The 26,401-nt window shown below is 38.7% G+C and overlaps 1 protein-coding gene across 5 annotated transcripts in view; it reads left to right on the top strand.

Moving 5' to 3' along the window:
* Positions 1-26,401, top strand: part of smoc1 (SPARC related modular calcium binding 1) — a 228,174-nt gene that overhangs the window by 159,775 nt on the left and 41,998 nt on the right. For all 5 annotated transcript variants that reach the window (XM_051920077.1, XM_051920076.1, XM_028821148.2 and 2 more), the window contains exons 8-10: positions 3,444-3,636; positions 4,606-4,688; positions 16,247-16,352. In XM_051920077.1, the coding sequence (XP_051776037.1) occupies positions 3,444-3,636; positions 4,606-4,688; positions 16,247-16,352 (382 nt within the window). The remainder of the gene's footprint in view (positions 1-3,443; positions 3,637-4,605; positions 4,689-16,246; positions 16,353-26,401) is intronic.

Raw genomic sequence — 26,401 nt, 5'->3', positions numbered from 1 at the left:
TCTTTAAAAAATACCAAGAAATCACATAGCTTACTCCTGATGCACTAGTCCAAAATCCACAACCTAGTTTGAAATAAATGAACGAAATTTACTAAACTGAAAGAAGAATCAAACTGAAGAACACTGGTTTTATTTACAGTAAGATATGTACAAATAAAAATAGTGGACTATATCGCTAGCAAATAACAGACTACAAGCAGCAGCTTCACTTGCCTAAAATCTGCATGGGACTGAACATGAAATGCTCCAATGCCAAAACACTGTCAATCAAAAAGAGGTCCAGCCACTTTGACAGTCCCTCTGATCATCATGCAGCCACCCAGTGTCCTGCCAGCCCACTGCCACATTTACTCCCAGAGACAATGAGGTTCCGTGGAAATGACGTTTTGAAGCATTTCTTCAATAAACATCTAGCTTTGTTGCACTGAAAACAAAGCATATTCTGAAGTGCCATTGGAGTCCAGGGAAGCTGCACTTAAGTGGGTTTTAATTGATCATGTTGCCATGGGAATGAATGTATATGGGGGGAAAAAATCACATCAGACAACCTGCAAGAAATTATTGCTGATTCTGACTGAACTAGCCATGAAGTTGAACATGTTCTAGCATGCTCTTTGTAATAGCAATGTAAATACAATAATACATATTTGACAATTTTTTTTCGTGACTTTTTATAGGAGGAGGAGCTTCCCTTGTTGTCTTAGAGTAGTCACCTCTGGAGACAGGAATCTTTGTTACCATCCGCTAGGGCCACAGTTAATACTGTGAAGTCACTTGTTACAGGCAGTCTGTTTTTATTGGGGTGTGTTGGTTTCAAGACAAAAGCAAGGTCTTTCTTCATGCATCTCTTGTCATTATGGGTGGCAATAGAGTGCCAGTTACACTTCAGGGTCTTGTGTTCTGGTACATTGCAGTTGTCATATCACTCTTGATCTGGCTTACTGTTAATTTATAAATTTTAGTGAGAATCTTTGGAGAAAAATTAACTTTTAAAAACTGAATGGGCTGTTGTGCTTTCTTAACCAGAAATGTGGTGTTGAAAGACCATGAATGGCATCTCTAAGAAACCAAAGCTGCTCAGTGCAATAAAAAAGTAACACAACTAGTTTTGGAGATGTTGAGGGTAGGCCAGGATGATATGAAAAACAATTTTATCTCAATAATTTTCTTCATATCAGTCTATCTATATATATTATAATATAAATCAAATCACTATTTCTGTCAAGCTTAATGATTTGTTTTTACTCCTAAGTGAGATGTGAAGATATCATAAGGTTAATTTTGGCTAAATATTATGTATATTGTGTGAGACGTTAAACATGACAAATGTACTGTAGAAAATTATACAACTGTATTTCGGAAGAATAAAATAGATGTATATAATAAACAACAATCTTAATTCTGACCAAAAACTTCAAGTATTACAGGAGAACACAAACAAAATGCACAACTAAATTCTTTTGGTCAATTCCAAATAAATAAAGTACTGTAGATAGTAATACAAAGTAAAATCTCAAAAAACTACCTATATACTGTATCCTTTCCTTTGTATAGACTCAAACTGGTTTAAATGGTTGGGAAATAAATCCACAAATAGACAAAAAACACTCTGTATGTATTTTCAGCACAAATTCAATATTCAGAACATAAACAAAATTGGCAGATTCACTTAATTGTGGTCAGTTTATGCTCCAAGGTAAAAATAAAAAAGGCACAAGAAATCCCCATAAGTGCAGCACTTGCTTGGGTCTGGGATTGTAAAGCCTTGCATTGTGCAAGGATGGCACTACTACAGATGGTAGAAACGATTAGTGGGATTACCTGTCACAATTTGAAGTGCACTCTAGTGTGCTTCTTGTCAGACTATTCGTTAACATTTTCTTTTGCCATTTTCCCTTTTATCTTGCTCCCACTCCTGAGGTGCTGGTGTGCACGGCCGCTGCAACCCAAACGCTACTGCCAGCTGTTACACTCCATGCTGTGTGGGTCAGCCTAACCTGACATGGCTGCAACTCTGTTCCAGCCACATGACTGGTTCGTCACATTTGTTCTCTGTCAAAACATGGATGGAATGAATTATTTCTATCAGCCATGTCTTATGTTTCTGTTGAGTAAAGGTTACTTCGCGATAATTCATTATCATTTTATCACCCAGTTCTACTTGAGGGACAAAATTTTGTCCTTGTTCCATTCTTTGAGAAGTATAACTTCCCCTGAAAAGGCTTGTTGTTGATAAAGAGACTCCCATCCATGGTGGTGTCAACACATTTTTTTGATGAATTGTTGTCATGTTTAGTGACCCAGCCTTGCTTAGAGATGGAAAAGTCCAATCGGCACATCACCTGGGCTTGGGGGGTGCTACAGTGTTCAGAGTGAGATACTTTACAGGCACTCAGTCTCATCAAAATCTTTCTTTGTCTGTGGACCAGGCAGTTTGAGAATCACAGTCATTTGGCTGAGGAGGTGCCTATGCCTTTATGTGTTGCTCAATCTGAACTTGTTCCAATGAAGGTGTTAAGAAAAACACTGGGGCTGATGCACAGGTAACTTTCTCATATTGCCTGTTTTTACATAAATGCCTTGCCACACTTGCCATGATTCTGGTTTGTTACCAAGTTCAGTTGTTACATGCATGTTGTAGTTTTTTGCTGTTTTGTTGCCATATTTGAGGTTTCTCCTGGCTGCTATAGCTGTTGCTCTGTTGCCAGATTAAAGGGTTGCATCACAGGTTTTGAGAAGAAAACAAACTTTAACCATGCTTCTTATTAGCCAGTGTCTTTATTTCTTGGTTTATTAAAACATTAGAAATGCATTTCCTAACATACAAAGTTGATGTTATTCTGACTCATTTTAGCAGTTGTCTGTAGGGCAGAAGTGTGATCAAAGAGATGTGGTCAGATGTTAGCCATGTAAGTGTTTTGGCTATTTATATTAACTTGACCTACAATGTTCTGAAATCTGATGACTTCTATCCTAATTTAGGCCTTGGTTGGAAGGAAGTGAGAAGCTACAGGTTTGTGTAGGAGAGAGAGTGTTTTCACTTTTGTTGTTACAAAAGCCTTCATCTGGATGAGCACAATGAAAGTGATGATGAATATCCTATAAGTCTATAAAAGCAAACAATTTTTACAGAGTGTTTTTCCCAGACCTTGTGTATTTTTTTAGCTGCTTATTGCCAAGATGCATTTTATAGAGAAAAAGTGATTTCTGATTATTTCTTGTATTCCCATGGTCTGATTTAAAAAAAAAAAAAAAGCACACAGACAAATGATCTAATTTGTTTTCGATAATTTAATGCACATAGTAAGAACTACAAAAGGTGTAACCTTGAGTTGTGGCTTATAATTTAAAATGCAAGATATATAAAGTTAATTTAAATGTTGCATAATATGAATGTTTACTGTCTTGTGTCATTAAATAGTTAATATTTATTATCATTTTAGAAAAAATTCCCTCTTGTGACCAGGAGAGGCAGAGTGCTCTGGATGAAGCACATCAAAACCCCCGAGAAGCCATCTTCATACCTGAATGTGCTGCTGGTGGCCTGTACCAGTCAGTTCAGTGCCACCAGTCTACAGGATACTGTTGGTGTGTTTTGGTAGACACTGGCCGGCCAATTCCTGGCACTTCCACTCGGTAAGTCCAGAATCTAACCACTGAGGAATGATTTAAAGCTTGACCTCTACCAGAATAATTCACATATTCATGATTTCATCAATGGCAACATATTTTAAGTAAATTGTTGTACCTCAAAATATACTGCGAGAAACCTGTTTCTTCAGAAAAAAATAGTCTAGGCAAAAGATAAATTCTTCGTTATTTTAATAGGGAAAAATTAGGCATTTATGTACAAGAAGTGGTTTGCAGTCTCACAAGTATCTCATTGGATTTGACAAATAATTTTGAACCTGGGCAGATATGGAACAAGCAGCAGCTGCATTCAGTTTAAGGCAGAAAATATGTCAGGCAAGTGAAAAGAGGACCAGGAGATGTCACGAGGTCAAGAAGTCATGAAAATTCAAAACCTGGGAGATCAATAAATCAAGTCAAAACCAAAATGCTTAGCTAAATCACTGTCAGTAATCAAGAGGATTGAGACCCAGAAACTAATTAGGAAAGCACACTGTTTGTTAAAAGTACCCGTAAGCTTGGACAGCCAGGGAGTGCAAAACACCAACCTTCAAAATTTTAAAATGGGAACATTACGAGTCCTTCGCTTCTGGCAGTTTTCACACAAGAGACTGAATGTGCAACCTGTGTGACAACTAATCTGGATGCCAGACACACACAAAACATTTGTATTTGAAAGCTTCATCTCAGTAGTTGGATTTTGGAGCAGAGTCACACTTGCATTGTTTTAAAACAAATTGTACTGCAGTTTTAAGCAAAAAATTACAGGTTTTTAGTTCAATTTAGAGTGGAACCATCACAAACTATCCCTTTTTAAGTAGGTTAAACACACATTAAGTTACTGATCGTTTATTTTCTGGTGACTTTGGAGTTGTCTGAAAAAATGGCTTAAGTGAAATCTGGTTCACCCTAAGTCCTGTGTCAAAACTTAGAGTTTTATTGAAAGACTATTTATGTAATATTCTCTTCTCATAGGTACCAAACCCCTGAGTGTGATAATGCAGCCAGATCTAGGAATTCAGAGATAGAAGATCCCTTCCGGGAAAGAGAGCTTCCAGGTGTGTCTCATGTTGTATATTCTAGTGGTATGGATGGCTTTGCTTTTTTGAAAATTGTATCATTTAAGAATTCTGAAAAGACATCTCTGCCATACTCTTTCCTTGTTAAGGAAAGCAACTGCAAAAGCATAGTGAGTGAGTGAGTGACTGAGTGACTGAGTGACTGACTGACTGACTGACTGACTGACAGAGAGAGATAGAGTAAGAGAGAGTGTACATAAAAGCCGCAAGTTCACTTTGCAAAGACTGACTGATCAATGGCTGACCCAGCAGGGGTGACTTTTGCTAGTAGCTGTGGACATTGTATGTAAAAATGTAAAAGAGAATACTGCTGTACCACCTGCAACCAGAAGCTGCAACCAAGGCAAACAAGGAAAAGTGCGCTGAAGATCACTTCACTTGCCAGAAAATGCTGACCAGGCAAGTAAAATCTCTTACTCCAAACCTGCAAAGGCTCCAATCCCTTTTTCATATTATGTAGGACACTATACTCAACAGTGTCTGTATTACTGCACTCTCAAATCTTACTCTTACAAATCTGTTTTTAAACTCTCTTCATAATAACTTAAAAATGGCAATGATGAAAGTATGTGTGGGGTCTGACTTTTTTAAAATAAAAGGCATAATTCCTGCAATGCACACTGAACCTCTTCTGCTTCAAACCCAAACCTGTCCAGACATGACTCCTGGCATTTTTCTTTTTAACATGTGTTGATGTAATGCTGTACCATCACCACCATCAGCCATTTTAATATGCAGTTCATACTCAGGTTTTTCTCACGTATGTATTATTATACTTTCCAGAGTAATTTGTCTACTTGCAGTTACATATAAATGCAGTACTGACTTTCACTCCTTAATATTGTAAAAAAAGCTAGTACCATTACATTTTTGTAATTTTGATATCAACTTTGTACTCATGTACCAATTGGGATTTTCCTACTTTACACCCAAAGCTCTTTTGCATCTTCAGATTTTTAAGAAATCAAGCAAATGTCAATCCAGTCACACAAGAGACCAAGCCAAATCATATAATCAGAACTTTAACAATGTGTTATTTTCTGCAGCTAAAGTCACTTACGCGTGTACTTTGGCAGCATGCCCGTGTTGATCAAACAGAGGAAGCTCTGCAGTCTACTTGTGACTTTACGCTGTAGGAAGATAACTAAATGAATCAAGGTAAATACCATTCGATTCGATCTGGCTTTTATATAAGTAACATATAAATGTTTTTTATATACAGTGCATCCGGAAAGTATTCACAGCGCATCACTTTTTCCACATTTTGTTATGTTACGGCCTTATTCCTAAATGGATTAAATTAATTTTTTTCCTCAGAATTCTACACACAACACCCCATAATGACAACGTGAAAAAAGTTTACTTGAGGTTTTTGCAAATTTATTAAAAATAAAAAAACTGAGAAAGCACATGTACATAAATATTCACAGCCTTTGCCACGAAGCTCAAAATTGAGCTCAGGTGCATCCTGTTTCCCCTGATCATCCTTGAGATGTTTCTGCAGCTTAATTGGAGTCCACCTGTGGTAAATTCAGTCGATTGGACATGATTTGGAAAGGCACACACCTGTCTATATAAGGTCACACAGTTGACAGTTCATGTCAGAGCACAAACCAAGAATGATGTCAAAGGAATTGTCTGTAGACCTCCGAGACAGGATTGTCTTGAGGCACAAATCTGGGGAAGGTTACAGAAAAATTTCTGCTGCTTTGAAGGTCCCAATGAGCACAGTGGCCTCCATCATCCGTAAGTGGAAGAAGTTTGAAACCACCAGGACTCTTCTTGGAGCTGGCCGGCCATCTAAACTGAGTGATCGGGGGAGAAGGGCCTTAGTCAGGGAGGTGACCAAGAACCCAATGGTCACTCTGTCAGAGCTCTAGAGGACCTCTGTGGAGAGAGGAGAACCTTCCAGAAGGACAACCATCTCTGCAGCAATCCACCAATCAGGCCTGTATGGTAGAGTGGCCAGACGGAAGCCACTCCTTAGTAAAAGGCACATGGCAGCCCGCCTGGAGTTTGCCAAAAGGCACCTGAAGGACTCTCAGACCATGAGAAAGAAAATTTTCTGGTCTGATGAGACAAAGATTGAACTCTTTGGTGTGAATGCCAGGCGTCACGTTTGGAGGAAACCAGGCACTGCTCATCACCAGGCCAATACCATCCCTACAGTGAAGCATGGTGGTGGCAGCATCATGCTGTGGGGATGTTTTTCAGTGGCAGGAATTGGGAGACTAGTCAGGATAAAGGGAAAGTTGACTGCAGCAATGTACAGAGACATCCTGGATGAAAACCTTCTCCAGAGCACTCTTGACCTCAGACTGGGGCAACGGTTTACCTTTCAGCAGGACAACAACCCTAAGCACACAGCCAAGATATCAAAGGAGTGGCTTCAGGACAACTCTGTGAATGTCCTTGAGTGGCCCAGCCAGAGCCCAGACTTGAATCTGATTGAACATCTCTGGAGAGATCTTAAAATGGCTGTGCACCGATGCTTCCCATCCAACCTGATGGAGCTTGAGAAGTGCTGTAAAGAGGAATGGGTGAAACTGGCCAAGGATAGGTGTGCCAAGCTTGTGGCATCATATTCAAAAAGATTTGCAGCTGTAATTGCTGCCAAAGGTGCATCGACAAAGTATTGAGCAAAGGCTGTGAATACTTATGTACATGTGATTTCTCAGTTTTTTTATTTTTAATAAATTTGCAAAAACCTCAAGTAAACTTTTTTCATGTTGTCATTATGGGGTGTTGTGTGTAGAATTCTGAGGAAAAAAAATAAATTTAATCCATTTTGGAATAAGGCTGTAACATAACAAAATATGGAAAAAGTGATGTGTTCTGAATACTTTCCGGATGCACTGTAAAGACCATCACAAACCATAGTCACAAACAGGACTTTTCACGATACCTTGTTGAGCTCTGAAAGCCCTGCTTTTTCTTTGAAGAACAGATATGGGGCAGACTGACTGGCAGGACAGACCTGTTGCTACATCCAATTGGTGCCGTCTTTTGCCTTTACACCAGATGCAGCTGCGTTGTTATTATATGTGAGTGGATATTCAAACCCTTGCTCTCATCTGAATTCACCTCTGCTATAGCTTGTCTTTATCTGAAAACAGCAGTGTCAGATTGGGGTGAACGTGACTGTGAGAATAAAACTGAATATTAAAAAAAATAATGCTCACCTTTACAAGTACCATAAATTTACATCGACTGTTACAGACTTAAATCAAATGTATGTTTTTATTCTATAATAGTAAGAATAAGAGCAGTTCACTTCTCAAAACGGAGGTGTCTGGGATTGAACCATGAATGTCTTGATTACGAGCTGGTAGTTCTTACTGCTGCACCACCAAAGTGGTTGTATTAAGAGCGTGTCAATACTGCACCCAACGCGAGTTCTTTTTCTTCGGTTATATTCTTGAATAAAAGTGCACTTGTTTTGTTATACTTGTACCTTTTGTGAAAGTGTTGATTTGATATTTGGACTTCAGGCTTCACACATTATACGCTTCATTTCTGCATTTTGTCAATTATTACTAAAATATGAAAAACGTTTCTGTTTTAATGATGTGTTTACATAGATTGTTGTAGACCCGGAACACACATGAAATGCATGTATTCCAAATAACGATATATTATTTACCCTACACAACTCAAGGCAACTCACATGCAGGTAAACAGTCCTGAGCTGAGAGAACTTTCTGCCCTTTCTGTGTTGGTGGGGAGATGGGATAGCAGGCTGCTTTTGCTGATCGACATATTTACAACACAAAAGATGCTGACGGAGAGGTGTGAAGGGATTTAAGGTGGCCTTGGATTATGAGTTTTTTTCGTAGGCTTTGGTAATTCTTGTGTTAAAGGAAGACAGAGAGGTTTTGCTATTGGTTTCTTATGTGTACATAAACCAATGCTTTTTGTCCATCAAGGTTGCCAGTCTTTGAGTTACAGCTCTTTGTTTGAGTTTAGGTAATTAGATGGTAGCTAGGTGACTGATCTCTGGGATGTCCCTTGACTTGTGATTAATCATTTTATCAGATAAGATGCGGAGGCAGCATCCTAAAGAAGGGCCCAGTCAGGCAGAAGCTGATATTAAAGTGTCTGTCAGCTGTCGCACTGTGATATTCAGGTATCTAACCAAATAAAGGAAACACCTTTGAAACTGTCATAGCGAGTGTTTGTCAAGATTCTTAACATGGTTTTAAAGGAGTAGAACACACTACTCTCATTAGAAATTAGCTATCTTGAATAAAATAGTAGAGCATGTTGTGTCAAACACTGTCACTAGGTCAGTCATAAGTGCTCAGCTAGTTTAAATTACTTTAAACATTGTTTTGTGGTTTACATCACTCGTTTGTATAGCCCACTGCCCACTTATGCCATTTTCATCCTGAAAAGGTCCAACTTCCACCAAGAAAAAAAGGCTTCACCAGAGGAAGAAAGCAATCTGTGTATATTTTGTTATTTACCTCACCTTCTTATCTTGAATACTGCTCTTTTAGGTCCAGTAAGAGCTTTAACCCAGAGCTACAACCCAGCCATAGTATCCTTGGCAAAGCTTAATGGAGTGTCCACTTACTGCTCCCTCCTAAAGTTAACATTTGAGTTTAGTGAATCCAGAGTTGTTTGTCTTACTTTCCTTACAAGTTGAATCAGGGCAGCACAGACTTAACTTTCAGTGAGTTTGCACTTTCATTCACAGTAGCACCAGCTAACAATGTCTTTGCATCTCACTCCCCAGCAACTCTCATGGTTGCCTTATAAAACATAACTCTGAGAATTCTGACACGCTTGACTCAACATTCATCTCTCATTTTGTGATGGATTCCAAATGTACCTTTCTGAAATTTTTGTATGTTTCTATCAGCTGCTTTTTTCTTTTATTGTTGTTTTGATTAAGCTTTTTTTCTTATTCACTGAATTTTTGTAAATGTCTTTACAGTGCCCATTGATGGTTACAGTGTCATCTTATCTGAATTATGACTTCTAGCTTGCGTTTTGGCTTTGGTACCCAGTAAAAATTATATTTTTGTATCTGACCTTTGCAAGGCTACTAACTGTGAATCTGTCTCTGCCTTTTTGTTTTAGTTATACAGTGGTGTGAAAAACTATTTGCCCCCTTCCTGATTTCTTATTCTTTTGCATGTTTGTCACACAAAATGTTTCTGATCATCAAACACATTTAACCATTAGTCAAATATAACACAAGTAAACACAAAATGCAGTTTTTAAATGATGGTTTTTATTATTTAGGGAGAAAAAAAATCCAAACCTACATGGCCCTGTGTGAAAAAGTAATTGCCCCCTTGTTAAAAAATAACCTAACTGTGGTGTATCACACCTGAGTTCAATTTCCGTAGCCACCCCCAAGCCTGATTACTGCCACACCTGTTTCAATCAAGAAATCACTTAAATAGGAGCTGCCTGACACAGAGAAGTAGACCAAAAGCACCTCAAAAGCTAGACATCATGCCAAGATCCAAAGAAATTCAGGAACAAATTAGAACAGAAGTAATTGAGATCTATCAGTCTGGTAAAGGTTATAAAGCCATTTCTAAAGCTTTGGGACTCCAGCGAACCACAGTGAGAGCCATTATCCACAAATGGCAAAAACATGGAACAGTGGTGAACCTTCCCAGGAGTGGCCGGCCGACCAAAATTACCCCAAGAGCGCAGAGACGACTCATCCGAGAGGTCACAAAAGACCCCAGGACAACGTCTAAAGAACTGCAGGCCTCACTTGCCTCACTTAAGGTCAGTGTTCACGACTCCACCATAAGAAAGAGACTGGGCAAAAACGGCCTGCATGGCAGATTTCCAAGACGCAAACCACTGTTAAGCAAAAAGAACATTAGGGCTCATCTCAATTTTGCTAAGAAACATCTCAATGATTGCCAAGACTTTTGGGAAAATACCTTGTGGACTGATGAGACAAAAGTTGAACTTTTTGGAAGGCAAATGTCACGTTACATCTGGCGTAAAAGGAACACAGCATTTCAGAAAAAGAACATCATACCAACAGTAAAATATGGTGGTGGTAGTGTGATGGTCTGGGGTTGTTTTGCTGCTTCAGGACCTGGAAGGCTTGCTGTGATAGATGGAACCATGAATTCTACTGTCTACCAAAAAATCCTGAAGGAGAATGTCCGGCCATCTGTTCGTCAACTCAAGCTGAAGCGATCTTGGGTGCTGCAACAGGACAATTACCCAAAACACACCAGCAAATCCACCTCTGAATGGCTGAAGAAAAACAAAATGAAGACTTTGGAGTGGCCTAGTCAAAGTCCTGACCTGAATCCAATTGAGATGCTATGGCATGACCTTAAAAAGGCGGTTCATGCTAGAAAACCCTCAAATAAAGCTGAATTACAACAATTTTGCAAAGATGAGTGGGCCAAAATTCCTCCAGGCGCTGTAATAGACTCATTGCAAGTTATCGCAAACGCTTGATTGCAGTTATTGCTGCTAAGGGTGGCCCAACCAGTTATTAGGTTCAAAGGGGGCAATTACTTTTTCACACAGGGCCATGTAGGTTTGGATTTTTTTTTCTCCCTAAATAATAAAAACCACCATTTACAAACTGCATTTTGTGTTTACTTGTGTTATATTTGACTAATGGTTAAATGTGTTTGATGATCAGAAACATTTTGTGTGACAAACATGCAAAAGAATAAGAAATCAGGAAGGGGGCAAATAGTTTTTCACACCACTGTATATCCAGGTTGTCCTTTGCCTCGAAATCCAACCATATGAACATCAGCTCTCAGAATGATCTCTTGCTGATTAATGTTGTAGTGAACATAAGGGGGCTGCCCAGCATTTCTACACATTACCTTAAGCATGAGACTCTAAGGCTAACAAGATCCCATCAACAACCATATCATTACAGAAGTGCCTGCTTTCAGTTGAGTTTGCACCCCTCTCTGTGGTTCCTTTTGTCAATTTTGTGCAGCAATACTTTCAGTAAAGTATGATTAAAATCATACTCTGAGGGTATTTAGGTCAGTCATTCTCCAACCCGCTATATCCTAAAACAGGGTCATGGGGTTCTGCTGGAGCCAGTCCCAGCCAGCACAGGGCGCAAGGCAGGAACAAACCCCGGGCAGGGCGCCAGCCCACCGCAGGGCACACACACACACACGCACACACACACACACACACACACCAAGCACACACTAGGGACAATGCACCTAACCAGCATGTCTTTGGACTGTGGGAGGAAACCAGAGCACCCGGAGAAAACCCACACAGACACGGGGAGAACATGCAAACTCCATGCAGGGAGGACCCGGGAAGTGAACCCAGGTCTCCTTACTGTAGGGCAGCAATGCTACCACTGCGCCACCATGCTGCCCGGTATTTAGGTTATTCATTAAAAAAAAATCATAAATTAGTTTTCAATACTGGTGCTTTCCTTGCAGTTTACATGGTTCTCCTAAATATGGCAAAAATTAACAAGGAGAATTTGGAAAGATTGAAAGTAATTATAGAATTACAGTTATAGGAGAATGGCTACCTCTCAGAGTATAAAACTGCTTGTAAAGTAAAAATACTGCTCTGAAGTCTGAACTGCTGAGTTCATAAAGAGTTTTCCTCTTTTGCCTTCTGGCCAGATGCCAGCCTTCATTTTTTCCTTTACTTTGCCACTCAAGGAGTAAAAATCACAAGCACACTGCCCATCATAGGTTTTACTGCTTTTGCATTTTAGACTGCCGTCTTTTGACTGTCTTATTTTTAAGTGGCCCATCCAATAGATGTTCGTAACCTCAATTTAAAGCAAATCAAAGGCTGAGAATGTTTCAGTTCCCTGCACAAACATTTGGAGCTGGGAATGTTTGAGCATTTCCATGTAAGGACATCCAGTTTAACACTCAATTGCAGATGCAGTGACACATTCATTGTAGGCATCTGCTGTATCAGCAGCACTAATTGCATTCACCTGGTGTCCCACGGACCCTTCTTCCACTCACCGTGAGCCAAACTTGAGGGGTGAGATTGGGCTTATTAGATTGTGCCTTTTGAAGTTCTTATTTGCCGACACAATTAGAGCAGAAAAATTCACTGGTTGAATTCTCACCTGCCTGTTAAAGCCTCCCATCTGGACACTTAAAAGGTGCTAGTGTAGGTGTTCAGTGTCACAAGTCGTAAAAGTTAAAGTTAAAGGCCTGTGTACCTTTAGCTAGAGCCTCTTGATGTCACCTTGTAGTGTTATGCATGCATTAGGAGGAATTTTTTTCCTCCTAATTTATTTGCTGAATCAGCAGTATGGGTGATGTGCTGTGAGAGTAGAGCAGTGTAAATCATAACTGTGCTCCTTCCTGTTTGGCTGACAATGCCGCAGAGCTGAACAGAAGTGCCACTTCAGATGTCAAGAGTGCAGACAGCTGAGGCTTCTCAAACACAAGCTTCTTTTTTATTTTATATAACCTTTTTTGTCTTTGGAATGTGGGAGGAAAGCAGAGTTTACCTCTCACTGCCCAAAGTACAATAAAGTATATATAAAATAAAGAGGCTTGTGCTTTTCAAGCTTCTGCTAGGTAGGTGAACTGCCAAATCTTATATGGCTAATATTGCTGGGGTGCAAGGCAGGAACTCTCTGGCCACTTACCTGGGGCCAATTTAGACTCACCTACTAATATTTATTATTATTGTTACTGATAAAGTTTGTGAGTTTGTCCATTGATCTGTTAAAAGCCTGAAAATACCTGACTCAGGGAAGTAAGACTCAAGGGAACAACAAATATTAATATTTAGAGACAAGGACCATGCAATAGAACAGTGGATGGATAAGGTTTATGAACATTATTAATCAGGACTTGCATTTGTTAAACTACATTTTGTCTAATTTCTGTTATTTTTTCGGTGTGATCAATGATTTAATGTGTCCTTTGCTGGAGGCTTGTCTCTATTTTTATGTGCTGTATATTTCCATCAACCTTTGTGTCAGTGGTTTGAAAGAGGCTATAGATTAGGAAAATATTGGATTTATAGGTTTTTTTTAAAAAAGTTCAATCTTACAAATGTTAGTGTCTGTGAGCTTTGTGACATCTTGACAGATGACTTGTGTAGGTACACTTTCCTATGTATTTTAATGCATTTTTATTCACCATTTTATGCAGATACAGAGTAGCTGAAAGGTGGTGTCAGCTGCAATGTGCCTCACATAGCAGCAGATCAAGACCAGACTGCGTAGTACGCTACTAAGAGGAGCTGATCCTCTGGTCGAAGTGCTGTTGCAGTAAACGGTTAAACAAGATCAATACCAAGTTTAACTAATCTGCAGCTAGTCTTTTTTTCAGCCCTATGTTTCTCCTTGGTTTCCTCAGCTGGCCATATGATTCATTGCCCCTTAAATGAAGGTGCGCCAGCAATTATTTAATGGAGTGCTGCTATACATAATTAGGGGCCTAACATTGATTTCTTTTTACTGAAGATTAACCCTAAAATTTATGTTGATTCATATTTTTCTATTTCTTACACCATGTAACTATTTCTGTTTTTCTCTTCTTTTTCTATATATCAATATACTAATATTTAGAGGTAAAAAAACTGCCACATAGAAAAACTAAATACCGTAAAATCTCAAATGCTGACTAATGTGATTGAGGTTTGGTGGTGTTACAGAAAAAGTAGTCGACCTGTGTTTTTTTTTTTAATTTTATTTCTGTATTTGTTGGTAATAAAAGATGTAGTGAGTGGGGTATTCCTAGGCAGTGTACCCCTTTTCACCTCTGCTGTGGTCACACAGTGTAATGGGGTTCATGCTAATGAGAGAAAAAGGGCAGCTACCCTGCATCCTGGGTAGAACTCACAGCAGGAGCGACGCAGTGCCTTGCTCACGTTAAACACTTGTGCAACTCAGTAAAGGAGCTTGCCACGGACAAAATGAGGAGGAGGTAAACATTGAACATTTGTTTTTACCTGTTCTTTTCTGTACAGTGCTTAAAAAGTTTAATTATTAACCTGGCCCACACAAATGTGCAGTCTATAAACATCAAAGCTGTATCTAATATGTTAAAATAAACCACAATTCAGTGTATACTGCTTTTAATCTAACCCCTCCAAAATTTTAGAATAGTACTAGTTTACAAATCAAACTGTTACATTCAAATCTGATTGAAGCTACTATTTTTACAGGATGTGCTACAGAGTGAAATTATATTTCTACACAGAATTCCCATTATTCCTACTGACTACGTATTTGAATTCAAATCAATACATTTTCCTGTAAAGTTGTGTTTTGCAGTGACCATCAGCAAAGTCCAAGTCACTGCAAAAAGCAAGAATTGCTCTATAGAAGTAATGTTTTACTCATGGCTAAGTGTATCTAGCAAATTCAAGAGTAAGCAGCTCCAGTGAACTAATAATAGCCCTGGTGGGGGGACAAAAAGAATTGTTTACAGAAAAGTAGGATATTTCTTTGGTGAAGATGGGCAAAGTAGCTGCTCTAAATGTAAAATATGTTTTCCATTATTTTTTAACGACATAAAAGTTATTTTTCATGTCCATAGCAGCCTCTCTGATACATTCAGAATTCATTTTGTAACATAACCACATTTCCTACCTTACCAAGTCCTTTAAACCTTCTGATGAAGTGGTCCAGGTTAGTACACAAGTTTGTTACCGTTCTCTGACTCCAAACAGCCCACTGCTAGTCCACAGCACCGGGGCATACTGCAATACCGCTAATCCTGAAAGTTCATCTTGTTACTGGGAATGTGCACTAAGACCAGATCAGCAGGGGATCGTCCCGAGCTCATAGACCACTGCAATTAATCTGTGGGTGCAAGACAGAAGAAAAATTAATAATACATGAAATAATAATAATATGCATTAATATTAATATAATTTTCTTTCTTTCTTGTAATTTACCATGTAAATTGATATGTATAGAATTATTGAAAAAGATATAAACATGCAAATGTACTTTTATCAGCTGAATGAACAGGCTTTGTATTAAAAATCCACCACATTTTGAAATGTGTTGTATTTTATTTGTTTACATCACCCCATGACAAAGTATTTCTAAACAGGAGGAACATGACCAAAGCACAAGGATTTGTTTAGGTGAGAACTCTTGACTTGGTATTCTGAATTAAGACTTTAGCAAAACCAAGTCTGTTGATTTTCATTTGCCATTCAGTCCATCACCCATTATGCTTCATGAGGTTAAAACCAACAGCTCTCTAGATGGTGGTCTAGCATTGCTTTCTTCTTAATGTTTAGAGGGAGGATCTAGAGGTGCTCTTGCACTCTTTAACATACCAGCTGCATTTTCAGTTTGCAGGACTATTGCATTCTAGGATTTGTTTTGAGTCGTCCATATTTAACTGTTATGTACCACTATAGGTACAGTGCGATGTTTATATAAAAGTATGCTTTGTGTTTGGCCAGCAATTAAATTGAGTTTCCAAGAAGAAAACTCATACCTTCTAGTTCGTCTTTTATTTCTTCCAGTTGCCTGACTTGTTTCAGTATTTAGAGAAAAGGATGAAACAAAAGCACATGTTCTAACTCATGACTTTTATGTACTCTTTCAGGTTGTCAGGATGGAAAGAAACATGAGTTTATCACAAGCCTACTAGACGCCCTTACTACTGATATGGTACAAGCTATAAACTCACCTGCTCCTTCGGGTGCTGCGAGGTTAGTAATGCATGTTCTAAAAAGTGCATTTCAGTAGTGCTCTTTTAATTTACAGGTTTAAATCTACAGTAATCTATTGTTATATCTCATTCCAAACTGAGACATTAGGGCTGCTAACTGTGTATACTCTGAAGTATACAAGGTGTTCCAAAAGTGTACATTTTATTATGACTTGCCAAGCTCTCAAAATTATAAAATGGATGCTTCAACCTCGATCAAAAAGGAGACTTTCACCCTGTAAAGGGCCATCTAACAGTAGAAAGATTTTAAGATGAAAAATTCATAGGATGAAAGGAAACCTAAAACCCCATGTTCATAATGCCGATGCAGAGGAATCTTGTCTGTGTAATGTCATGTCACATGTCTCCCTCTCCTGTACTAGTGCCCCATTTCTAGTTAGATTACAGATGTCTAGTGGCCCATACTGTACCATATGTTTGTGTGCATGACCTTTCCTGCTGCTGCAAATGTCTTATGCAGGACTTCACCTTGGCTTATACCACTTTGGTGATGTGAATACCCTATCAACTCCTTAGCAGCTGGAAAACCCTTTAATAAAAAGTGTATATGTAGTATATGTATATAATAATAAAATATCCATTATATGCTTATACTAATTTTAACTAGAATGAGTACAGGCACCAATTAGCTGAAATTCACTTGTGAAGCATTGCTAAAATAAATGAATGTATATTAAAGGAGTACTCAACCCAATAGAACAGAACTGCTTGTCACAGTTTGGTCCATAGTGCTCACCGCTCATGGTAGTGTACAGTAAATGATTTTGCTTTCCTGCAAAGAACTGTGTCTTCTGTCCTATCCCAGTGTAACACAGATTAAAATGGATCGTGAATTAAAATTTGTTTTGCCTTCATGCTGTGTTTACTTTGTATAAAACTGAATTGAGATGAAAGAATAGGCTCTAGTAAAAAAACTGCATTTCAGTCAATGAGTTTAAAAGCAATTAAGTAAAAAATAAAAGTTCTTACTTATCAATATAGCAGGAAATTGAAGAGCTAATTACTAATATAAATGTGTACACGAATCATGTGAGATGGAATAGTGCTTCCCAAAGTACTAATGTTGAAAAAATGAAAAATGTAAAAACAGTAGCTCAGTATGATATCTCCTCACACTGCATTTGTGAAGCCATTTAATCCAATTCAAGGTCAGTGACGATGACAATTAAAAGTGAGAAGACTGACACAGTGGGCAAACAAATTAGAATATTGAAGGGCTCCACCTTGCCATGTCTGCCACCGGGCTCAATAATAATTAAGGGCTTACAACACCAGGAAAAGTAGAATGAAAATCATGGCAATGATTACACTGTATGTAATGTGCATAAATACACTGTCATTTCCCCTTGGAGATTAATAAAGTATCTATCTATCTATCTATCTATCTATCTATCTATCTATCTATCTATCTATCTATCTATCTATCTATCTATCTATCTATCTATCTAATAAAAAATTGGCAAACACAGTTTTGTTAGGATTGACACCAAAACATAGAAACTGGGAAATTGAATAACAGCTTGCTTTAATAAGAGAGGTGGTAAACCCCTGCAGGTTTTTTTGTTTCCATCCATCCATTTTCCAACCCGCTGAATCTGAACACAGGGTCACGGGGGTCTGCTGGAGCCAATCCCAGCCAACACAGGGCACAAGGCAGGAACCAATCCTGGGCAGGGTGCCAACCTACCGCAGGACACACACAAACACACCCACACACCAAGCACACACTAGGGCCAATATAGAATCAGTAAATAAATTATTATTCCTATATCTTTTTATTGAAGTTTTCATAGTGATCACCCAAAGCTTTTAATATACAACGCACTGTGGCCCCCTTGTGGCCAAGCAAATGGACCATTAAACCAAAAGTCTTCCTGCTCAGACTCCACCTGACTCTGGGCAAACTGCCAGGCCCACAGTGCTCCATTTGCAGTGTCAGTGAACAGTGATAATGTATCTCTCTATTTATACAGTGCAGAAAAAAATGCACTGAAAGATTATTCACCATGTTACATGTAAGGATTTAGCCTTAACAAACTTCACTATATGCACTTCAATGGAATAAATTATGCAAATATGATTGGGTAACAAAGGCATGCAGTGTTGATATTTGAATTCACAATTGCTATGTAAATAGATGGTATGCTGGTGCAGTGATGAAGTGGTTGTGCTGTTGTCTGTCAACTAAGACGCTAGGTTTAAGGTTCTGCATGCTTCCTGTGTGGAGTTTGTGTCTTTTCCACATGTCTCAATGGGTGTCTTTGCGGGTGCTCTGGTTTCCTTACACAGTCCAAGGACATGCAGGTTAGATGAATTGTTGCTAAATTAGTTCCCTGATATGTGCGTGAATGCAATGGACTGGAGTAATGTCAAGGAATTGTTTCTGACTTGTGCCCAGTGCTTGCTGGGATGGGCTCCATCAAATACTATGCAGGTGTAAGAAATAGATGGATAGATGGATGAATCTTATATAAATATAGGACTTTTGAATTTATTATTTCAAAGGAGGCATTTTAAATGTACACACCTCTTGTGTGGGCTCTGACTGCCCTCCATGGTTTCCAATTCAAAGATAACTTATCAGGTTGGTGGTTTAATGTCCATTTGTGAATACGCATATATGTCCCGTTCAAAGGATAGGTGTCTACCACCTTGGTAGGCTCAGCAGCAGGCCTCAGCAGCAGCACTGATCAGATAATACCACTACCACAGGACATAGCCAGGCATAAGAAATGCAGTGTGCGCAAGGGGCAGCCCTATAACATTTTAGGCCATCATGATTTCCTTCAAATGTGGAATTTACTACTTCATTTAATCGAAACTCACTTATATGAAGTCAAATGGGGACTGGAGCAGGAGTTTTTGGGCTGTCCGTAAAGGCATTCATATAATGTGATAAAAGAAATGGCCTGCAACAAGCAACCTGACAAATGTCTATTCTAGCTACTGGGACACTTCGTAATGGACATACTTGGATTTAAATTTGCATCCCATGCAGACTTTTGGAGCTTCTCTCCTGTGAAGATCTATTCAAAAGTAAAGGTCAAACAGAGGTGCAAATATACACCTCTCCTATGAGCGCAAAAGTCCTACATTGTTAGAGTACTTACTACTTTATGTTTACTAAATGACTGCTTACAATACTCCCTAAGTCATCATTGCTCCTTTTAAAGGGTAGCCCTCCTTGATCCCTATGCCCGATTTTTTTTTTTTTGGAATGCAACATGCTTCTCTTTCAAAGGCCGTGACAAAAAGGCTCGGGCCGTGACAAAATGTTCGTTCTGCTAAAATGAAAACCATATCACACCTACATAGGAGCTTCATAAATGCTTCTAGTTTTCCTTCATTTTCCCCCGTAAGGTTACGGATAATTCTGTAGTACTACTTTTATGCTACTTGGAATAACTCCTTGAGGAAACTGAGGAATGCTAACCCACTGCAAGGTGTGTTCAGTTCCATGGCTGACCTGTTGCCTGCTGGACAGGGCAAAGCGGTTAATTTATAACATTACCAGCTGCAAAAACACAGCTGCCACCTGGAAAGGTCTTGGTGGTATTGTCTTCAGCTTCTCACATCAAAAAGTCAGTGGGGTGGGGTGGGGGGGTAAGATACATCTTTCCTCTAAACTGACATTTGAGCATTTCGGTGCATAATTTACTCCAATTTGCTTGCTTTCAGCTCTGCCCCACAATTTGCAGGGATCTAATCACAGATAAAGTGTTGCTGTCTTTAGGGAATTGCTAGGTCCTGAAAACAAGTAGGCTCAGTGGGTAACTGTAACATCTACTCTTCATTAATTTTTTTTTAAATTTTCAGTAATTGAAGAAGATTGTTTTCAGTCAAGGAAAATATTCAAAGGAAAAAAACATCCTGGTGGCAATGAAAAAATATAAAAGTGAAACATCATACATCCATTCAGTTACAAATGGAGCAAACTGAAATTCTAAAATACTGGCTTGACATACACTGTTGAAAAATGAATAAAAAGCACATGATTTTACCTGACAGATAAGATTTGTTTACTATTATATCACATATATTTGATTGATCTTTATGCATTTGGAAACTGTTTGAGTAACTGCAGCAAATGTCATTAGGGGACTCCTTGTCATAGGAGAAAGGGCATAAGCAGGAGATGTGTAGCATCGTGGCACAGTGATTAGTGTTAATGTCTCATCTAGGAGTGTGAAGCCTGCATACTTTTTTGGGTCCATGTGAGTTTTTCTGAGTACTCTGGTGTGTGTAAATTCCACATCCCAAAGCCTCAAAAAGCATTTTCTGTAAACGTGGTAGGATCAGGTACAAGGCATGAAGCAACACAGACCCTCATTTAAATATTCTAAAGTACATAACTTTTTGGATATGTATGGAAATTTGCAGGATGCTCATATAGTGGCTTGGCCACAATTTGAAGCTCTCTCTCTGCAGCTGCAATTTTCTAGTCATCACAATGTGTCAGCCCTCTGGGCATCTCAGAAATTTCTGGGCCAGCCCAAGAGCCTTCCTGCCACCACCATAACCTGCATTGATTTACTGTATTATCATAATTGTATAGCCAGCATGTGCCATGATATAAGCTCAAGAGGAATGGATACCCCCTGCCCCAAAGTGGTCCTAGTATATTCACCTTCTACATAAGAGAGACCAGTAAGAGAAAAATTTACTGTAAATTTGAACAGTTTTCACAGTGATGTATGAGCTCTTGTCTGGGGCATTTACTATACAGTGACTCAGTATGTACAAAACTACTAGTCTCATCCCACTAAACCTTTCTGTGTTGTATTCTGGTTCGCTTTTTAAAATGTAATGTGATGGTGTGACCTGTGAAATTATTTATTATGGCTGTCACCTAGCAACTGTGTGGGTTGGTGCAGTTAGTGTGCACTTCTAGTGTTCACTGTTGTGTCTGTTGAGTAACACTTGGATGATGTTTGGATAATTTAGTTGGACAATGATAGTGTAATCCATTCTGACCAAGTTCCTTTTGAAAGGCATTGCCATCAACAGACAGTTAGCCCTAAGTTAAGCTCCCTGACAATGACATATCATCTCCTCATATAACCTTTTCAAAAACAAACTTGTGCTGCATGTTGATGTTGGAGCTTCAGATGTAGGATGATGAAATCTGCAGGGGATGTAGTTTCAGTTTTGCAAAACTGATGTGAAAGCATATCAATGTATAAGGAAAAGTGAAACTATCAAATGGACAAACTTTGTGATATAAAGAAACATATTAGAAAGAAGCAGATCCATTTTCCAAAACCAAATCTTGAGGCAGGCACTGGTCAGTGTGAATTTCCAATGTAAAGTTGAATTAACCCTGGTCTTGGGTATGTAAACTATTTCAATAAAGCATTAATATCAAAACAATTAAAAGGAAGGGCACACATTCTTATGCTGTAGATGATCAAGCAATAGATTGAAGAGAGAATTCATAACAAGAGGTCAGTGCCACCATGAGATGATACCCACCTAGTGCTGGATCTGTACTAGGGCTATTTAAATGTTCACATCGTCATTTCAAAACATCGGCAATAAACAATGCCAAAGCCTTTGATAGAGTCAGGGGATCTGGCAACGGAGAGAAGGTTGTGGATTAACAATAGTTAGCTACTCTACCCATGTACTGCAAAAAAGCTTGGGATGCATACTTTGTTCTGTTTCATCATAGCTTGTTAGCACATATGTTACCTTTTCTAATCGTGCATGCAAACGACATGCTGCAAAAAAGCGTAATGTTGCTGACAAGTATCATTAGGCTGGGGATCCACGATCCACAATTTGAGCTGGTATTTCATAATGTAAATGACTATCTTCAGAGCAAACAGTCATTTTAAGGATAGTGACCGAGCTAAAAGAGCGATGTAAATTGGAAGAAGTTGCCGGAGCCTCTGAGCACCAAAGCGCAGCGGCATCATAAATATGCCAGCGTTCCTCCCATTGAGACATTGTGAGTGACACACTGATAAGACTGCAGAAAGCACTCCTGATGCTTGGTGAGAAGTGTATCCCCTCGTCCTTAAAAGTTTTTATATATATTAAATAGGTATGCACAGTGATATCGGATTAATATCTGTGTTGGAAGATAATGGGTTCAAATAACGGTATCTGTATCAGACAGATGACTAGATTTGACTGATAATTTAAACCAGTATTTGATGACGCATTCACTGTGTTCCAGATGAGCAAGACAAGCAAGCAAGGCAACGCTGAGCTACTGCATGAAAATGTTTCCTTTTTCGAAGTTTTCATAAAAAATACCATTTGTAACACTTGTTCAATTAATGTCTTGTGCAGAGGGACCAAAGTGCGAAATATCAGTACCACCAACTTAACTTCACACTTGAAGATTTGCCATCCTGACAAATATACAGAATTTCTCAGAACAAAAGAGGGGAATCCTGTGCCATCACACACAAAATCATAAACTGCAGTTGCTTAACCTGTTGATCAGTTTCTTGAAAAATCAAAGAAATCTGATAAAGATAACCCTAAAGCTCAAACAATTACTGCAAAGGTGATGGAAGTTATTACTTTAGACAATCAACCATTTTCTTTTGTAGAAGATACAGGATTTCAAAGCCAATCGTCGTTATTTCTCTGAGCTACATAATATTATGAAAAGTCCTGTGCACAAACTCCTTGTTGACGATGTCACTGCCATAGATTTTGCCACTTATATATGGACGTCTGATATGAGTCCTATAAGTATGCTTAGTTTAATTGAATTACAGAAAGCAATCTTGCATACCCAAGAATGCTCTGGATCGCACATGGGTGCTGCACTCTCTGTGATGTTCAAAAGAAGGTTTGAAATATGGGAAATACCCAAAGAGAATGTTTATGTGGCACTACGAGACAATGCGTGTCATATTGCAAAGGCTATGGAGCTAAGGTTCCCAGCGGGGGCAGTACCTCCCACTGGTTGTCGCTGAAGAAATCTAAGGGGCATTTCTGGACCAAGACATATTAAGGGGGAGTTGAGGACCAACTGCCGTCTCCTTGGGCAATACTCGCAAGAACGCGCTGAAAAGTTTGATTAATACTAAAAATCATCGAACGCATGTTTCAACCAATTATTCTAAATGTCCATTAAGAAAGACCCGTCCATATTAAATAGTTGGTATTGGTACATTATATTTACAAGTTTGCACAAGTCATACATTCTCAGATCATGCAAGTCCTTACAAGATTAATGCACGTGCAGAGGACTGAATCTATGCATGGTTTGACAGGTTCATTGAACATTACTATAAATACATGAGAAGTTTTTTATCAATACCTGATTGTTTCGGAATTCCTTCAGAACAAGTGTAAACCTAAAATTACAGTGCGGTATCTACAGATCACATTCAAAGGAAAACTTACGTGGACCTACTTTTTAAAAACTTCGCCCCCTGCTCACTTCGCTCGCCAACCCCCCGGCCTGTGCTACACACCAGCCACTTCACGTTTCTGCTGCTCACGTATGTGGATTTCACTTTCACCAAACAACAAATCTTTTAATTCTCGTGGATAGGCCTCTTCATTGGGAAGAAACTCTACTTTTCCCTGATGGCAACACGAATTACATAATCTACAAGTCTTCCATCATCATATTTAGCCGAAAGAGGATTTAGCATGGTCAACAATCTATTAACAAAGAAAAGAAACAGATTGTCAATAATGGAATGCAGCAATTTAAGATTGCTGATGGCAAAATGGCACCAAACATCGAAAAATTAGTGTCATCACACCAAGGCTCAGCCCTCTCACTAATATTATTATATTCATTTTTTTAATAATAAATATTTTTTAATCATACTTTGAGTAATATACCAATATTGTTAATATCTTCTAATAAAATCATTTTAAAAATCTGTCCTTGTTTTTCAGTATATACTGTAGTATAGTATAGTTCAGGGGTACTCAATCATGGTTCTGGAGGTCCGCAGTGGCTGCAGGTTTTTTCTCCAACCCAATTGCTTAATAAGAAGCACTTACTGCTCAAGTAACACTTCTGCTTCACTTTAGTTGTCTCGCTCGTTAAGATGTTGAACCCTTATTGCTTATTTTAGTCTTAAACAGCTGTAGTCTTGGTTTTTAATTGCTCCTTATTAGCAGTAACATGCAAATGACAAAAGAGACCAGCATTTCTCCATTTAGCTTGTTACCATTTACACCTCTGTATTTATCGTGCACTAATTGGTTTAATTAAATATTTGGAAGGAAAGTGAAGAGAAAAAAGTGAAGGACTAAGAATCACTCATCCATTTTAGCATTCAAATCATTCGGATGATATCCTTAGAAAAAGGAAGAAAATCCAGGATATGAGAATGACCTGACATAGCAGAGTAAAAGCACTAACGAGCCATGGAATTAAATTATTGGCAAGAATTGCTTTCTAATTAAGCAGCCGGGTTAGAACAAAAACCTGCAGCCACTGCGGACCTCCAGGACCGTGATTGAGTACCCCTGGTATAGTTCACCCAAGGGGGGGCGCTATCAAATCACTCTTTGAAAAGTGGGCTCTGATCCAAAAAAGGTTGAGAACCTATGCTATGGAGGAATGCCAGGTTCCCAAGTTTGCCATGTATGGCTCATCCTTAACAGCTACTGTACCTTCACAGCTATCCTTAACAGTGTATTCTCCCAGCGTAGTGTCTTTGATATAATAGTTATCGGCAGAAAAATAGTCTGACATTTTAAACATTCACAATTTACCAACTCTTGTCTCAAAACTATACAAGCTGAACTTGGTATGCAGACGAAAATGCTTCAACAAAACAATTCAACTAGATGGAATAGAGCATTCTATGTGCAGCAAACCTTGCTGGAGCAGAAAAGAGCCCTTGATTTTGAGTTACTTGAAAATCTAATGCCTACTCAGTGGGGTTTGGTGGAAAACATAATCAAACTCCTTGTTCCATTTGAACAACTGACAAAAGAAATTTGCCAAATTGAAGCCTTGGCTTCTAAAGTTATTTCCTCAGCTGGTGTATTAAAACAACTGTTGACTAATGGCGTTCATACCGACTTCAGAGTCAAACCACTAAAAGCGCTCTTTTGGAGGCTGTAAACAATAATTTAATTGAGATTCACACAGAACCCATGTACTTGCTGTCTTGTTCTGTGTCACTATTGTTGTTGACCAGAGATACAAGGACCACTATTTCGATGCAAAGGTTAAATCACTGGCACTCAGTGTTGCAAGCTCAGATGGAACTTGCATTGAACAAAATGCATACAAGCAGTTGTAGATTGTCCACAACAGAAAAAGGCCAAGATAAATGACGAGGGGATTTGTGTGTACAATGATTTTCTTGAAGAGAGCACATTGACAGCCTCGGGAAAACAGCCAGATAGCAGCAGAGATCAGTTGGTTTTTTTTTAATAAATAAACTCTGTAAATAGCTCTGGGTAGATCTTTACAGCATTATTATAGTAAGTAATAAGTAATAACTATAGCCATCAGAAGGAATATCATTATTCTAATATATTTCGAATGTATAAACAATCTTGGAAATCAAGGAAAAAACAATAGCAATCAAGTATAAAAGTTTTACAGGTTTTACCTCGCACTAACCTCAGCATCATATAACAGATAGCCAGCTAAATATGGTAGCGCAGAATGTGGCGCAGTTATAGTGCTGCTGCTTTGCAGTAAGGAGACCGTGGGTTCATTTCCCGGGTCCTTGTGTGGAGAGCGCTTTGAGTAGTGAGAAAAGTGCTATATAAATGTAAAGAATTATTATTAACTAGTCATTTAGCCCGTTACAATAACGGGCGCTAGAACAGTAGTGCATAAACATTAGTAGGAACAGTCTATATTTAATGGCAAGGGACTTTGACCTCATTCTTTTTGTTGGTCATATTTTTCTTTCTTTCAGCCTTTCTTTTGTTGATGTTTACTTGCTGAGCTGACCGTTCTTCGTGGGCTGCTGCCGTGTATTTTGTGTCTTTAATTTTCTGTGACAGTAATACTGTCTTGTACGTCCGGTGGCTTGAACGTCCTTAATATACCTTTAATTTTCTCTGGCGGTAATACAG

The sequence above is a fragment of the Erpetoichthys calabaricus genome, chromosome 16 (assembly GCF_900747795.2).
Source record: "Erpetoichthys calabaricus chromosome 16, fErpCal1.3, whole genome shotgun sequence".
Classification (NCBI taxonomy): domain Eukaryota; kingdom Metazoa; phylum Chordata; class Cladistia; order Polypteriformes; family Polypteridae; genus Erpetoichthys; species Erpetoichthys calabaricus.
Note: the sequence above shows the minus strand (reverse complement) of the source record. Positions and strands in the feature narration are given on the sequence as shown.